Raw genomic sequence first — 17262 nt, forward strand, 5'->3', positions numbered from 1 at the left:
CTGCTCCACCCCTACCCTGTAACTTCAAGAGGTGCCCAAGAACCTAGATCTGTCTAGTTGGAAGAGTCTTCAACAGGGAGAGAGCAAGGAGGCCAGGATGCTAGAAATTGCACATTGATTTAGCCTCTGTATTTTCCTTTGCAATTCTACTTTGCCAGTTTCCAATAAACTTCAGCACCAAGCCTAAATTGGACCTAAACTAGGATTTACAGATATAAAATGGGATTCAGAGAGGTAGAGATCTACTGCTACGAGGAACTAAACTAAGTTTGCCAGTTGAGCGTGTTTCCAGACATAGCATTATCCCTGTCACGATCTAAATGAAGGAACCTATACCGTCAATAAAACAAAACACACATAAAATCATGGATTTATATCTTTACCATTTATTTTTTAAAATCTTATTCAAAATATTAAATAATACAATTTCAGATATGAAAAAAATTACTGCAATAAAACAGTTCCGATGCATTTCCATGTGCTTCCCTTCCTTGTTAGGGCAGCAAAGTGCCCACCCGAGAGAAACGGACTACCCTGCTTCTTCCATGTCTACACAAACCACATGCCCACTGGCTCACCTAAGCTTTGTAGGTGGGCCCTTAACATATATTAGGGGTCACGTTTTCTAAAAAGTCGCAGTGACATTTGTAAGTCAACCATGGTTCAAATTACATATTTACATCAATTCTTAAAAAATAGACACTAACATAAAATACAGTAAATAATTTCCAGTTGCTGTTAAAAAAATTAAAAAATAAAACAAGCACAAGGGGGGACAGTGTACACACAGATCCTTTCTGTATACAAACTTCATTTAGGTATAATTTTAACTTGAACGATCTAGATAGAGTATTATTTAAGTGATAATGTACCCTAAGATTTATTCAAACTTACTATAAAATAATAAAGTGAACACACCCAGTATAATTTTAAATTCTGCCCTTTGTTTTTAAGTTTGGAAGAACCCATGCTATAATCAACTGTGAAAACAATTGAATTTAATATTTTACCACAATTTCTACCTCTAAATCTAATTCAGTAATTTATACCAAAAAAGGATATCTTTCTACCACTGGCATTTCTAACAGTTTAACTACGTCCACTGCAAATGCAGATTCCCTATTGTCAGAATTTCTAGACACATTTATTAATGTGTTACCTAAAATTGTAGTCAAATTGAGCAATATCATTATATTATGTTTAAATTATCCAAAAATATCCAAATCAATTTTCCTGAAAAAATTTTACTTATATGTAAAGCATTATTACAGACATCCTTACAGCTTATAGTTTAGAAGCACAAACAAATGTGTGCTTAAGAAACAGTATTTGGATGGCAGAAAGAGAATCTGAGACAGCGGGGCCAGATAAGTTAGAATTTAGTTACAAGTTTGGGATGTTTTAAAAGTAGCATTGCTAGTACTTCCAACAAAAGTACAGTAGAAACCTAAAACAATCAGAACTAACAGATAATGCTTAGCTCCACATTTTGGAAACCTGACTGAATTTAAAAGTATAGGTAAAAAAATTATATCTTGTTCATGACATTGAATTTCCAAAGCACCAAGGCAAAATAAAGAGAGATCCACCTCTCATGTAAGTACCAATTGCCTATGACAAACATCTATATGACATCATATAAAAAAGTCAAGCAAATAAAATCACATAATAAGCAAACTCAAATCACAGTGCTTTAAAAAATATAATCATTGGTAATCTTCAGAGAAGGCATTGCCTCATTAACATTCTGGTCTAGACGATGATATTCCACTGTTTTGGAACAAAGGCCATCACGCCATTTCCTGCTTTGGGCCAGAAGGAAAATCTAGAATAAAACAAAGTTAGTTAGCTATGCAAGTGAGAACATGGGAGGTATGCTAAAAGTTTTTATAACAATTAAATCTCTCTCACCTAGGTTCCCAAATACAAAAAAAAATAAAATATCAACAACAAAAGGACTATTTCATTTTCCATCCTGTAAACAAGACTAAACAATGCTTTTTAAATTTTATGTACACATAGGAGTGCCTGTTAAAGACTGATTTCTGGGCTCTGCCCTCAGAGATGAATTAGTAGACAGAGTGGAGCCCGGGAACCTACCTGTTTACCAAGTACCTTCCCCTTAAGAGTTTATAACAGAGATGGCTCAACACTAAACACCAGGATGCAATATCACTGGCACTTAAAACTTTGTTCACCCACAGATATTTACAAGTAGTGACAGACTACTAAACCACAAATAACTGAAAGCACAAACAAGGCATTAAAACCAATGATTCTCAAAGGTGGGGAGGATTTTGAAATCATATGGTTCAAATTTTGTTATTTTCAGGTGAGACTACCAAGGCCCCAAAGGGCAGGGCAAGGCCAGGCATCACAAAGCAAGTGATCATAGACTCAAGAGCAGAGATTTCCTGCCCAGTAAGCACTAAAAGGCACACTCTGCCTTTGCTTTCCTATGAAGTGTTTGAAAGATTTGATTATCCAGCTCCAGGACTAAACAGCAGAGTTGCTCCTTACACAACACTGTCTGACCAGAGGTCTATGCCCCTTTGCCTCAAATAACCTAATAAGCCCATCTAATACCGAAATGTTCATCACAATATTCTTTCCAACCAAACATTAGAAACCATCCAAATCATCTCATAGGAAAATTGCTAAATAATTATGTGGTTATTAAATTATGTTGTTAAAGACTATTAATGATCTTGGGGCTCCCCTGGTGGCACAGTGGTTGAGCGCTGGGCTGCGAAGCTGCCTGCAGCCTCTACAACGCCGGTTCGAACCCTGGCCGCCGGCAAGGGTCCCACATGGCGCGCAGGCCTCTCCTGCCAGGCCAGCTGCTCCCCTCAGCAGTGTACTTCATCAGTCTGCCTGTTCTGTTCCCTGCTCTGGCTCTGGTGAACTCTCTCACCCTCCCGTGCTTCTGACTGTACCCAGTGCTTGTACAAATAAATAAATATTTTTTTAAAAAAAGAAAAAGACCATTAATGATCTTGAAAAATACCAGATTTTAGGTTAACAGCAAGATATAAAATTCATTCATTTAATAATTACAACACACACCTATGTCTGAAAATATACATCTTTATAGGCCAGAAATATATCAAAATGTTAATAATGCTCAGCTTTGGGTAGTAGCTTAAATTTTCTTTCCTATGTTTTTCTGTGTTATCTGAATTCCCTAAAATAAACACGTAATATTTTTACAACCGAAAAGAAAGTTACTAAAAAGGTCATTAAGTTCAATGTTTAATAAATTAATTGTATTAAATTACTTCACATTTCTCTACAAGTAATCCCACTAAGTAGCAATGCTAAATTAAGATATAAAACCTTCAAAAAAAGAAAAATCTCTGGGCTGTGGTTTATTCATTAAAAGATAATTTATCTTTTTAGAAGCACATGTAATAAAGCATTCTGTCTGTAATTTGTTCAAATACACCACAGGTTTATAAAGCATTAATAAAAAATGACTGAGATAATAAAGAACTACTAGAGGTGTTAAAAAACCTCACTTACCTTCCTTTTGTTGTGATATGTAATGTAAACAATAGCAATACAAAACGCAAAAATAATAAGATGAAAAAAGAAATGGCTGTCTTCCTCTTCTACATTTGAAGATGGGGTCTTAAAAGATCTCATTGACTGTTCACTTCCCATGTAATGCCTGTTTTCTTCCAAGGCCTCAGTGAATTTATCGTCCCTGGTGGAGCTGGTGGACCAGTCATATTCTGAAGGTTCTTCATAATCTCCATTGTCCACAGTGCCTTTGGAAGTGGACGGAGAACTATTCAGCATGAAAGGATCTTCCTCCTCTATGCTTGGATCTTCATTGTTGCCAGCTTCTTCTTGGGCCAGAGAAGTAGTAGGTGAGGGATGAGGGGCCACAGATGTCCCTCCAATTTTCTCTGTACTAGTTGTGGGAGGGAGAGTGGTACTGATTTGGGAAATAGATGATTTGTTTTGGTTTTCAAATGTTAAAGCATTCGTGTTTGCAGCAGAAACATTTGTCTTGAGTATAGTTTGGTTCAGTGAATTAGTCTGTGCTGAAGCTAAAATAAATGAACAAAGAACATTAAACTGAATATCCAATTTTCTCTCCTCCGATCTAGGAGCATAGTCATCTAAATTTTTCACTAGCATTTCTCTTTGCTAAATTCCTGCAATTCTATCTTGAAAATCAGTTAATAAGTTTTTAGTAGCCAATGATAAGTTACACTTCTTCTTAGTTAATTATTCAAGGGGCTAATCTCCAAAATTTACTGAGTTCTTATTCAATAAAACAACAACAAAAAATCAGTCAAAAAATGGGCAAAGGACCTAAACAGACACTTTTTAAAGAAGACATTCAAATGGCTTAGTCACATGAAAAGGTGTTCAACATCACTTATTATAAGGGAAATGCAAATCAAAACCACATTGAGATACAACTTCACCCCTGTAAAATTGGCCCATATAAAAAAGAATGAAATCAAAAAGGAACTACCATCCACTGTGAAAAAGGAATTACCACCTAACCCCTTTGGGAATACAAGGTGGTGTAACCCCTTTGAGAAACGATATGGAAATTTTTTTTAATTATTTATTATTATTTAATTTCATATATTTTTTTACATCATTTTTCACTTTTGCACAATGTATGCATTTTCATCTTGGTGATAGTCCCCATACAATTCCCACCCCCTCTTGTTTTGATGCTACTCCCTCCCCCTGCCTCCCCCCCACTCCCCACACCCCCGTAAAGTGTCTCTGGCTTATAGTTGCTTGTTGATTTTGATTTTTACTTTATTATAATTAGGTTTTTCCTGGTCCCTTATTTAGGTTTTCTAAATTCCTGCTATGAGTGAGACATTCCCCTATTTTTCTTCTTCTTTCTGGCTTATTTCACTGAGCATGATACCTTCCAGCTCCATCCATGTTGCTGTAAATTACATGAGTTTATCTTTTTTGATTGCTGAGTAATATTCCAGTGTGTATATGTACCATATCTTCTTGTTCCAGTCATCTATTTTTGGGCATCTGGGTTGTTTCCATAGCTTAGCTGATAAGGAAATTTCTTAAGAAAATAAAAATGGGGGCTCCCCGGTGGCGCAGTGGTTGAGTGCTGGGCTGCGAAGCTGGCCGCAGCCTCTGCAGCATGGGTTCGATCCCCGGCCGCCAGTGAGGGTCCCACATGGCGTGCAGACCTCTCCTGCCGCCCGCTGCTCCCTTTAGCAGTGTATTTCAGTCAGTATGCCTATGCTGCTCCCCACTCTGTCTCTGGTGAATCCTCTCACCCTCCCGTGCCTCTGGCCTGTACCCCAGCTATCATATAAAAAAAAAAAAAATTAATCTTAAAAAAAAAATGGAAATTCCATATGATCCGGCAATATGTCTATTAGGTATTTATCCAAATAATATGAAAACTCTAAGACAAAAAGATTTATCTACACTAATGTGCACAGCAGCACTATCCATAATTACCAAGTCATGGAACCAATCTAAGTACCCTACAACAGACAAACAGATAAAGAAATGGTGGCACAGGCGGTTGAGCGCAGCACTATGAAGCTGTCCACAGACTCTGCAGTGCGGGTTCAATCCCGGCTGGCCACGGAGATACCCACATAGCGTGGCAGACCTCTCCTGTCTCTCCCGCTGCTCCCTTCAACAGTGTATTTCAGTCAGTTGGCCTGTTCTGTTCCCCACTCTGTGTCTGGTGAATTCTCTCACCCTCCTGCACATCTGGCTTGTACTCCAGTTCTTGTATGCATGAATAAAGAAATCTTAAAAAAAAAAAAAAAAGAATTTGTGGACTATATATTCAATGGACTACTACACAGCTGTGAAAAAAGATGAAGTAGTGGCATTTGGAACAAAATGGACAGACTTCAAAGAGATTATGTTAAATGAACTAGGTCAAAGAATGAAAGACATTGGGTGGTCTCACTCATCTGTGGGGGGAAAAAAAAACATACAGGCAAAATATGGTAGGAATATACTTGAACTCAGTGAAAGAATATAATGGTTACCAGAATATAACAGTGGGGAGGGACAAGGGGATGGGGAAGGATGTAGTTGGGGTATGGGTACGGGAGGCATAGCGGTAGGTGAGTGGAACATGTGAATATATGGAGAGAAAAATATAGCCCCAAGATTAATTTTTTTTGAAAACTACTCATCAGATAACAATTTCTTGCCAGATGGCAGCAACTTAAGTAATATAAAAGACCTACTGCATTACATAGCCTGTCACCAGGAAAAAAAAAAGAGAGGGATCTGATTTTAATTCACAATAGCTCCTACCCACCCCCTGTGTTTTCATTTAACTAAGAAGTTGTACTTCACTAATTCTTGCCCAAATTCTACCCCATCCCCAGAATAGAAAGATAGGCAGCTAATCCCAGGGAAAGTAGGTCTACTACTTGGTATGAAATTTGAACCTAAATACTCGCAATGCAATGACCAAATTCAAAAGAAGCTATAAGCGAGCTGTAGAGAGCATTTCTAAATGACTGGAAGACAATGCTTTATAAATTAATATAATATCTGTTGAAGAATTTCAAGAACACATTATACTTTTTTTTTTTTATAGAGGCATGTTTTTTATTTATTTATTTGTTTGTTTGTTTGTTTGTTTTGTTTGTTTATACATGCACTGGGTACAGTCAGAAGCGCAGAAGGGTGAGAGAATTCACCAGAGCCAGAGCGGGAGGCAGAGCAGGCAGAAGGACCGAAGGACACTGCTGAGGGGAGCAGCGGGCGGCAGGAGAGGTCTGCGCGCCATGTGGGACCCTCCTCTGGTGGCCAGGGAGCAGCCGGGGATCGAACCGGCGCCACAGAGGCCGCGGGCAGCTTCGCAACCCAGCGCTCAACCGCTGCGCCACCGGGGAGGCCCCACATTATACTTTAAAAAAAAAAAGCTGAGATCCAAAAATACTCATAAAGTCTGTCAAATTAAAATATTTTATAGGAATAAAATTAAACGGTATCATTCCTAGGCTCTCACAAACATGCACACAAATCAGCAACCTGCCAGACAACTCTTTTTGTGAACATACTCTAATTTGTATGTTACAGCCGACATCTATTCCGTGTAGGGAAAAACAGCTAATAGAATCTATTATAAAAATACTGTAAATTAGTCATTTTATTAAATTAGTAAAACTCTCTTAAAACATTTTCAATAGTTGGTTCCTTGAAATTTTTCACTGAAATAAACAGGGCCTACAATTGAGTACATTATTCAGAAAGCCACTAAAAGAATTTTTATATTTATCACCTCAACTTAGTTATGATTCAGAAGTTTAAAAATTCTATTTCTATATTTCATGTTCTTGCCAAAGTGTGGGAAAATTAATTTTAAATTTTAAAATAACTTGGAGTCAACTAGCCTAACTTTACTTTTTGAAAATATTATTTTTCTATGCCTGACTTTTGGGATTAATTTTATTATCTTTACAGAAAATGGCTATAATTTGCCCCCATGTCCCATCCCTCTCCATATGCAGAAACTCAAACTCTGTGCACTCTAGAATTCAGTCATCAGCAAACCCCTTCTTTCATCCTTCACTTTGTTATAACAGAAACCTGGTTCTCCCTTAAGGACCCACTTACTCACATCCTTTTAATTAATAACTCTTCCCGCATCCCCCCCCCCCCACATCCTTGCACTGAGGAGTCTGAGTCTGGAGATGGGGAGGGAGGATAATGCGAGGGGCTCCTCTCCTTTGGGTAAGGAAGAGCCTCTTCCACACCATTTCTCCATTCCTCTTCCATGATTCTCCTGTCATCACCTGTCATCAACTAACCTTCATCCACCAACTCCTGGGTCACGGTCCATAATTCCCAAATATTTAGCTTCTGGCTCAAGAATTCACTCTAAACAAGCACTCCTGTTTTAATCTCAAAATCCTAGAGCTTACCTCTTCTCATGAGTCAACCCTCCCCCATACCTTAACCTCTTACCCAAAGGTCATTACCTATTATCACAACTCGTCCATAACCTCAATTTCATGCATCCCATTCACTGACATGGCCTCACATCCTTCTTCTGTCAGTAATTCATTCCCTGGTATTTTGAACCCATCAAGACCTTCAATTCTCTGATCCTACTGCCTTTTCAGTCCCTTATAGCTACCTTTGCCTAATACACATCCTTCCCACTTTATCAACTTTGGTCAGTAATTAGCCCTCTCTTATATACACCTCTAATTCCCTTCCCCTAGATCATTCTGACCCATGTATTTGACAAAGTGACATCCTGAGTTATATCAAACTCTCTGACTAATCCCAATCTGTACCAAATAGCTGAACATGGCTGAAAATAAGTACACAACCATGTCACTGTTTTCATTTCATTTTAAACTCAATGTCAAAAATCCAAGTGCACATGTAATGCTGTTGGCAATCGTATTGTATTTTCCGAGTCCATTCACATTCTCGCTGCTCCCTTAGGAGACCACTCACTTTTCCTTTGTCCTCAAATTTCCAACACCTCTGTTATCTTCATTTGCAACTGATACCACTTCTTTTTTAAAAAAAGAAACTTTCTTTTTAAAGAATTATTTATTTTTATACAAGAGCAGGGTACAGGCCAGAGGTGCAGGGGGTGAGAGGATTCACCAGAAACAGCGAGGAGCAGAACAGACAGACTGACGAAACACACTGCTGAGGGGAGCAGCGGGCGAGACAGGAGAGGTCTATTGCGCCATGTGGGATTCTCGTCAGCCGGCTGGGATCGAACCTGCACTGCAAAGGCTGCAGACAGCTTCACAGTGCAGTGCTCAAGCCGCTGCGCCACCAGGGAGGCCCTGATATCACTTCTTAACTGAGAAAAAAAATGAAACCATCAGAAGAGAATTTCTGGGCCTCCCCAGTGGTGCAGTGGGTTCAGCACAGTGCTGTGAGGCTGTCAACAGCCGCTGCGGCAAGGGTTCGATTCCCAGCCAGCCAGGGAGAAACCCACATGGCGCAGCAGACCTCTCCTGTCTGGCCTGCTGCTCCCCTCAGCAGTGTATTTCCGTCCTTCTGCCCGTTCTGCTCCCGGCTCTGTCTCTGGTGAATCCTCTCACCCTCCCACGCCTCTGGCCTGTACCCGGCTCTTGTATAAAAATAAATAAATCTTAAAAAAAAAAGGGGGGGGGCCTCCCCAGTGGCGCAGCAGTTGAGCACTGGGTTGCGAAGCTGCCTGCAGCCTCTGCAACGCCCGTTCGAACCCCGGCCACCAGGCGAGGGTCCCACGTGGCGCAACAGACCTCTCCTGCCTCCCGCTGCTCCCCTCAGCAGTGTGCTTCATCAGTCTGCCTTGTCTGCTCCCCGCTCTGGCTCTGGTGAATTTTCTCACCCTCCCCCGCTTCTGACTGTACCCAGTGCTTGTATAAATAAATAAATAAATCTTTAAAAAAAAGAAATGAACAATGATATAAAAATATATATAAAAAGAAAAATTAAAAAAAAAGAGAATTTCCAAGAACTACCAGAACTCTTGATTCCTAAATTGAACTGCCTACTTGATATCTTTTTAGATGACTGACATTCAAATTAATATGTTCAAAATGAATTCTGACTTTACCTTACAGGAAGATGAAACAGACATTTTTCCCTATTCCTCCCACTGAGAACAGCTAAAATCCTGCACTGTATATATAAAATGACATTGACTAAAAAGAGGAGAGAATAAGGCAGAGTAGGTAGATACCCACAGACCAGGCAAACCAAGGGGATAATTTCCCAGTTTTTTTTCTCTTCAAGAATTTCAGATTTGGAAGTGAAGGCAGCAACCCAGATACACCAAAGGGTACAGACAAAAATGTGCCCCAAAAAGCCTGTTCTCTCTGCCAAAAGCTCAGGAGAGAGGCAACCTAGCATGAAAGGAAACTTTTAGACAATGACTGCTCTAATCCAGGCAAATCCCAATGAAAAATTGGTTCCTCTCATGTCTACACCAACAAAGACCAACTGAGGAGGCTCATCTTCCACCCTCTTGAGCTTGTTAACAAAGGTGTTCCTGCCTCTTGCCAATGAGATGGCGTCAGAGGAGGCCTAGTGGAAAGGCAAGAGTTAAGCCATCACTCAGCAACAAGGTCACCCACCACCGTGTCAGTGCAGGCCATGAGGGGAACCAGAACTCCCAGCTCTGCCCAGAAGTACCAAGACTACCATCTGTGGGGTGTCAACAGATAGCACATGGAGACCCCACTCTTCTACCTCTATCTGGCAGTAACGTGCAGCAAATCCCCAGCTCTACCAGAGCAGTGTCATAAAAAGTCAACTAAAAGAGGAAGTTTAAATAGACCAGGATCTTAAAAGTACAAACTACCGGGCCTTCCCGGTGGCGCAGCGGTTGAGTGCTGGGCTGCGAAGCTGCGCGCAGCCTCTGCAGCATCGGTTCGATCCCCGGCTGCTCCCCGGCCACTGGAGGAGGGTCCCACATGGCACGCAGACCTCTCCTGCCGCCCGCTGCTCTCCTCAGCAGTGTACTTCAGTCTTTCTGCCTGCTCTGCTCCCCGCTCTGGCTAGGTGAATTCTCTCACCCTCCCACGCTTCTGACTGTACCCAGTGCTTGTATAAATAAATAAATAAATCTTTAAAAAAAAAAATACAAACTACCACAACCCATCCAATATAAAATACAACATCTGAATAGTTCAAGAACTATTAATGAAATAATTTTAAAACTAAAAACATATATTAAAATATATATTGTCTATAATATTACATGTATATAGTATCATGTATATTGTAATAAATATTACACAATATAGAATATAAATACATATATATATATCCAATCTCAGATGGTTTCACTTGTGAATTCTACCAAATGTTTAAAAAACTAACAACTCTACACAATATCTTCTAGAGAACAGAAGAATAGAAGGGAATGTTTCTCAATATTTGTTTTATGAAGCAAATATTATACTGATAATAAAACCAAAGACACATAGAAAAAGAAATTGGATACAAAAATGTACACAGATGCAAAAATCTTTAACAAAATATTAGCAAATAAAAATCAGTAATAAATAAAAATAATAATAGTCCATGAACAGTGAGGGTTCCAGGAATGCAAGACTACTGCAATATTCAAAAATCAATCAACATAATCTGCCATATTAACAAGCTAAACAGACTTCAACCTAAGTCTCTTACCTTAATCATAAATTAAAGTTGGGTCACATGTTTAAATGCAAAATGGTAAATGGTAAAATTTTTGGACTAAAATACATAAAAGAAAATTCTTTACAATCTAGGTTAGAAACATATTCTTAGACCTGATACCAAAAACAATGCATAAAAGGAAAACTTCATAAACTGGATTTCATCAAAAGTAAAAACTTTAAGTCTGTGAAAGACCCTCCTGTGAGAATGTAAAAATAAACTACAAAGTGGGAGGAGTATTTGTGAGCTCTGTACCTAGAATACATAAAGAACTCTGAAATTTCAAAAGTAAAAATTAAAACAATCTGATTAGACTACGGGGAAAAGACATGAAGAGAATACAACAAAGAGAATACACAGGTGGTAAATAAGCACATGAAAAGATATTAACCATTACAGAAACGCAAATTAAAACTACAATGAAATATCACTGCCCTATTAGAATGGTTAAAATGAAAAAAAAAAAAAAAAAAAAAAGATGGAACCAAACGTCAGCAGGGGTGCAGAGAAATGAGAGCACTCATTGCTGGCGATAAAGTTAACAGGATAGCCACGCCTGAAAACAATCTGGCAGTTTCTTAAAAAACAAAATATGCAACTACTGTATGACCCAGCAACTGCACTTCTGGGCATCTACCCCAGAAAAATGAAAATGTATAGTCACACAAAAATCTATACAAGAATGCTTATAACAGCTTTTTTAATAATAGCCAAAAACTGGAAACAACCCAGATGTCCTTCAGTGGATGAATGGTTAAGCAAAGCATAGTAGGCACAGTCCACAGAATATTACCCAGCAATAAAAAGGAGCACACTACTGACACATGAATCTCCAGAATCTCCAGAGAAATATGCTAGGGGGAAAAAGTCAATCCCAAAAAGTTATATACCATACGATTCCATTTATATCATATCCTCAAAATAACAAAATTGTAGATATAAAAAGAATAGACTGTTGTTTGCCAGGATTCTAAGAAGAGGCAGGAATAGGAGGCGGTGGCCTTAAAAGGGCAACTGGAAAGGTCCTGTCGGTGATGAAAATGCTCTGCGTGATGAAAATGCTCTGCGTGCATCTTGCGGGCATCAATGTCAGTATTCTGACATTGTGAAACTGTACAACAGTCTTGCAAGATGTTACCATCAGGGGAAACTGAGTGAAGGGTACACAAAATCTTAGTATTATGTCTTACAACTGCACTGACTCTATAATTACTTCAAAATAAAATGTTCAAAGAAATCCATTTTTAACTCCCCACCCCAAAGAGGGGGGCAAAAAAAAAGACTGGCTCTATCCACGGTCTCCCTCTCAGTTAATAGCAACTCCATTTTTCTAGTTACTCAAATAAAAACCATAAACTCATCATTTTCTTAACACCCCATATCCAATCTGCTTTCGTACCTTCAAAATATATGCAGAATTTGAAGACTTGTCACTCCTCCACTGCTACTAACTAGACCAAGTCACCATCAGCCCAGTTGATTACTAGAACACCTAATGTTCTACCTGCTTCCCCCTACTGTCCACTCACACAGCAGCCAGAGCCATTCTGCAAAACCTTAAGTTAGATGTTAGTCCTCTGTTTAAAACCCTCCAAGAGCTCTGCTTTTCTCTTAGAAAGCAAGTGCCAAGGTCTTTACAATAGCCTCCAAGATCCAACTTAATCTGGTCCCCTTTACCTCTCATCATCTCATTATCCACCTAACTGCTGTATTCCCACTGCCTAATTAACAGAAGGCAAGCATTCAATAAATATTCATTGAATATGCTCTTGATCCAATTCTTACCATAAATCCCACACCACTTCCCCAAGTTGCATCTTTGCATCTACTGCACACCCCGAAAAGTTGCTACTCCATAGCTCTCAGCCAGACAAAACCCCACTCATTCGTCAAAGGATATTGCCAAAGTCACCCTACTAGTTGTCGTAATGCCAATACCCAGCTCCAAGTAGAAGCAGAATTTCTATCCTTAATTGAAGTTCAAAACTCAACACATTCTAGCCACACTTTAATTTTCTTATTACAAGGGTAGTTATTTTTTAATTCACTCCATAAGGCACATTTACAAAAAACACTTGGATGTACCCCCAAGTTTGAGAAATGCTACAATGTACTGCAATAGAGCTACTTCCCTATGAAAAGCATGTATGTTTCCATTTAGTTCTCTTCAGTAGAGTATTACCTGAACTTACAACACTTAAAATTGATGTATATAAACACTTAATAGTCGGAGCTATATAGAAGAGTAACGGGGCTCTAGCAAATAAAAAAGAGACAAGAGGACTCCACACACCCTCTCACATCTGCCTCCATGACAAAATTTTCCACCACCTATTAAGGGAAAATTTATTTCTGAAACCACAGTGACCAGAAATATTTGCCCCAAACCAAATCTCAAGCATTCCAGAAGGAAATATAAATGCTTAAAAATCTGGTTTTCCCCTTGGATGATTAAATGGCCAGAACAATCAGGCTACTCAAGTATTTGAGTAACTGGAACACCTGCATCAACCATGGACTCCTCATTTCGTTTTCCTGGTGATGGAAGGGCCCCGGGGTAAAGGACAGCAGCCCTTCTCCCACGGGATGTCCACCACTTCTGGGAGGGAGGGCCCGTGGGCACTTGCGCTGCCCTCAGTGCTGCTGGGAAAACCTCAGATGAGTAAGTGACCACAGCACGGTAGCGGCACTTGACAGCAAGGGAAAGAACATTTAGAGAGAGAAACCAGGATTGCATCTGGACTTGAAATAAAAAAGGAACCGCTGAGGAAGAACTTCAATGTTTCAGTTCGTGCTTGTGGGTTCCCCCCTCCCCAACCCACCCCTAAATCTCAGGGTTTGGTTTACAAATTTTAAGTCTTCAGTATCTTGCTGCACAAAGTAACATTTCCAAGAAAAATTCTTAATCAAATCCTACAGATCCACTAAAATGAAGCAGAGTTGCGGGTGCTTAACCCGGGACGCAGGGCAAGGGAACCCCGATTACAAAGAACCTCCTTGTCCCCAAAGTCCTCTCCCCTCACCTGCACCCGAGGAGTCAAAGGCCCGTTATTCTGGCTCCGTGCCAAAGCCCGGAAACTGCCAGCCCTCGGGGCGGCACCGCTGCCCCAAGGGCGCTCCTTCCCCGTCCCCTTCGCTCCCCGACACCCCACCAGCGCCCGCCGGCCGCCGCCCCCGCCCATATTGGTGCTCACCCGTGACCAAGCCCCCATCCTTCCTTGGCCCCGCGAGGGTCCTGGGCGCCCCACCCCACCGAGCCCCTCTCTAGGCGCCCAAGCTCGGTCACCTCCGCACTCGTCCCCTCCGCCTCCTCTTCCAGAGTCTCCGAATTTGCCTCCTCAAGGGATTCCGGAGCCCCCGCTGTCGCCATTCCCTGTGGTAACCGAGTCTTCACGATTCCTGACACCACCACTCCTCCCTCCCCGCCCATCTACAGCCTGCGCCCCGCTTCCTGGGTCCCGGCACCCCTCAATTCCACTTCTCGGGCGTGTAGGCGACGCCCCCTCCCCGAGGCCCCTCGGGCAGCCGACTCTCCCCCCTTGGGGCCCAGAGACGCCGCCCCACCGAGGCAACGCCGCCCGCGCCCGCCGCTCCAACGCGCCCCTTCCCCGGCCTGGCCTGTCTCCCCGCCGCGCCCGCCCTGCCCCGCACCCCCTTTACCGCTGGACAAGGCGGCGGCCGCCAGCAGGAGAGCCAGGACCAGCGGCCGTGCCACCCCTCCAGGTATCTGGATGCCCCGCCCGGGAGGCAGCTTGGCTTGCTCGGCTCCCCTCATCCTCCTCAGGACCGCAGCGGCCATAACGGACTCCGCCGCCTGCGCAGTCGCTAGATTTTACGTCATGACGTCAGGCACTGCGTACAGCATCAAGGCTCTAAGCCGCTACGTCCCAGCGTGATGACGTTACAGCCTGGACCCGGGCTCCAGAGACGCTAACAAGTGGGAGGAGCAGTGGGAGGAGCAGTGGGAGGAGCAGTGGGAGGAGCAGGGGCGGGGGCCCCCTAATCGCGACTGTGGGTGCGAACTGTGTCAGAGGCGCCACTCTCGGCCCCCCTCGGGATGGACTGCTCTGCAGCCAATAAAAGTACTTCAGACATTTTTAAAAGCAAGATCCATCTGTGTAGTAGGCTGATTGCAGTGGAAGTCGGAAGTAATCCCCTCCTCCTTCCAAAGGCGAAGGAAATAAATGTTAAAAGACTGTTATCTGGGTAGAATTCTAAGTAATTTTGTAATCCGGTCCTATAATCATTTATTATCCCCACAAATATTTAGCATCCTTCCGTTTTTCAGAAGCTGGGAACAAAACGAATGCCTGCCTTTTGGGGGGAGAGAAGGGGTGTGTGCGTGTGTGTCTACAGTGTAAAAAATACACTATAAAACGATAGTTATTATTAAGGAAAAGCATAGAAGGAGACTATGAAGTAGGGATACAAACAGCTTCCACATTTCCTATAATAAGTTTCTGTTACTTTTTAAAATTTTGTGACTTAAAAAACCCCCAAATTCAAATTTCAAAATTTTCAGGAAGTTCCCTGATGGCCCTGGCACAGTGCTTTCGTCTGTATGTTCTGTGAATGTTTCCTTAATAAAACCTCCACAGCCACTTGATTTATGTGCAGGAAAGTCAGTGTGGCATGAAGCAAGATATTTATGCACCCACTGCTTCAGCACTCTGGTCTCCATGATTTTCAGAGGATTGCTGTTATGCCCGACAGCTGAGCTACCTCTCTGAAGAGAGAAGGGCCTGTATTTTCCTGAATCTGGTTTCCCTTATTTATCTGGCTCCAATGACAGCTCAGAAACACACAAACTCTGTGTTAAGAAAACCAAGAGGTCATTCATCTGCTCACTTCTCTAAGCCCACCACAAGCCCAGACAGACTGAATGGTGCCCTTATTGCAAACCTTCAAGGGTAGCAACGGTACAGTCTTCCCATGCTCCCCTGGAGCTTAATGAATAAGCCCCTCGATTCTAATTTCTTCTTGAAAGGCTTAAGAGTTAAAAGGGCTTTTATTCTACAAGCACACCTTCAACCTGGGTGTCTGTCCATTCGTTCCTTTGGTCACCATACTATTGTTTCAACACTTACTAGTGAGTTATCTTGAACTGAAGGAATTTGGCACAATATTCTGACATGCTCCATACAACAGACAGATACTTCATTGTAAGCGGGGAAGAAAATATTCCCTCATTGTCAAGCAGTCCTTTGTAAATTTCATAATAGTTTCATATTATAACTGATATCTGACTGGATGTACCCAAGAACCATAACCTGCCTTAATCTCTGGACAAATTCAATAAAGTTCACTTTGAAGTAACTGAAGGTCCTTATAAACTTAACAAAGGCAACATGACAAATACTATACTCATAAACATTGACAAACACTGAGGCCAGTGGTTTGAAGAGATCAGTTACACAAAATGCAAAAAGTAAATCTGATACCTGTTTGCAATGGTCAGTGTCAAACATAAAAAAAAAAGGAATCTGCCATACTCAAAAATAGATATATACAAAACAATATATATATCCTTAAACAGAAAAAACTCATATTTATTGAAGATGGATAATGAATACATAGGATTTGTTACTATCCTCCTTTGTAAATATGTGAAATGTTCACAATCAAGTTACTAAATATATAAATAAGGCAGATTTCTAAAATGACTCCCAATGACGCCGGGCTTTATATGACCATTGCTCTTGTGTGTGGGAGGGAACTATGACTAAGACAGGATATCACTCTTGTGATTACATTGTTGTATCGCACAGTCACCTCTAAGAATGGGAGATTATCCTCTGTGAGCCTGACTTAATCAGGTGAGTCATCAAAAGGGTTGGGAGTCTTCCGAGAGATTTGAGGCCAGAGGGGGTTGACAGAACAGGAGTTTTCTGTTCCTGGCTTTGGAGATGGAAGGAACTACATGTCAAGAAGAGTAGGTGGGCTATATTTGCTGAGAGTGGTCCCTAGCTTGTGGCCAGCAAGAAAACAGGGACCTGGGCCTCCCCTGGTAGCGCAGGCAGTTGAGCGCCGCACTGTGAAGCTGTCCGCAGCCTCTGAAGTGCTGGTTCGATCCCGGCAGGCCATTCAGGGTCCCACCTGGCGTGGCAGACCTCTCCT

At 41.4% G+C, this 17262-nt stretch overlaps 1 protein-coding gene across 1 annotated transcript; it reads right to left on the bottom strand.

The window, feature by feature from the left end:
* Positions 1 to 1693: 1693 nt before the first annotated feature.
* On the bottom strand, positions 1694 to 14944 carry LOC311183098 (keratinocyte-associated transmembrane protein 2; the record flags this gene model as incomplete). Its single annotated transcript, XM_084252357.1, has 3 exons — positions 1694 to 1825; positions 3523 to 4055; positions 14806 to 14944. The coding sequence occupies 3 exons, from the start codon at positions 14942 to 14944 to the stop codon at positions 1694 to 1696; spliced, it is 804 nt and encodes a 267-aa protein (XP_084108483.1).
* Positions 14945 to 17262: the final 2318 nt, after the last annotated feature.

This window comes from Talpa europaea, assembly GCF_964194135.1.
Source record: "Talpa europaea genome assembly, chromosome: 13".
NCBI classification, from domain to species: Eukaryota; Metazoa; Chordata; class Mammalia; order Eulipotyphla; family Talpidae; genus Talpa; species Talpa europaea.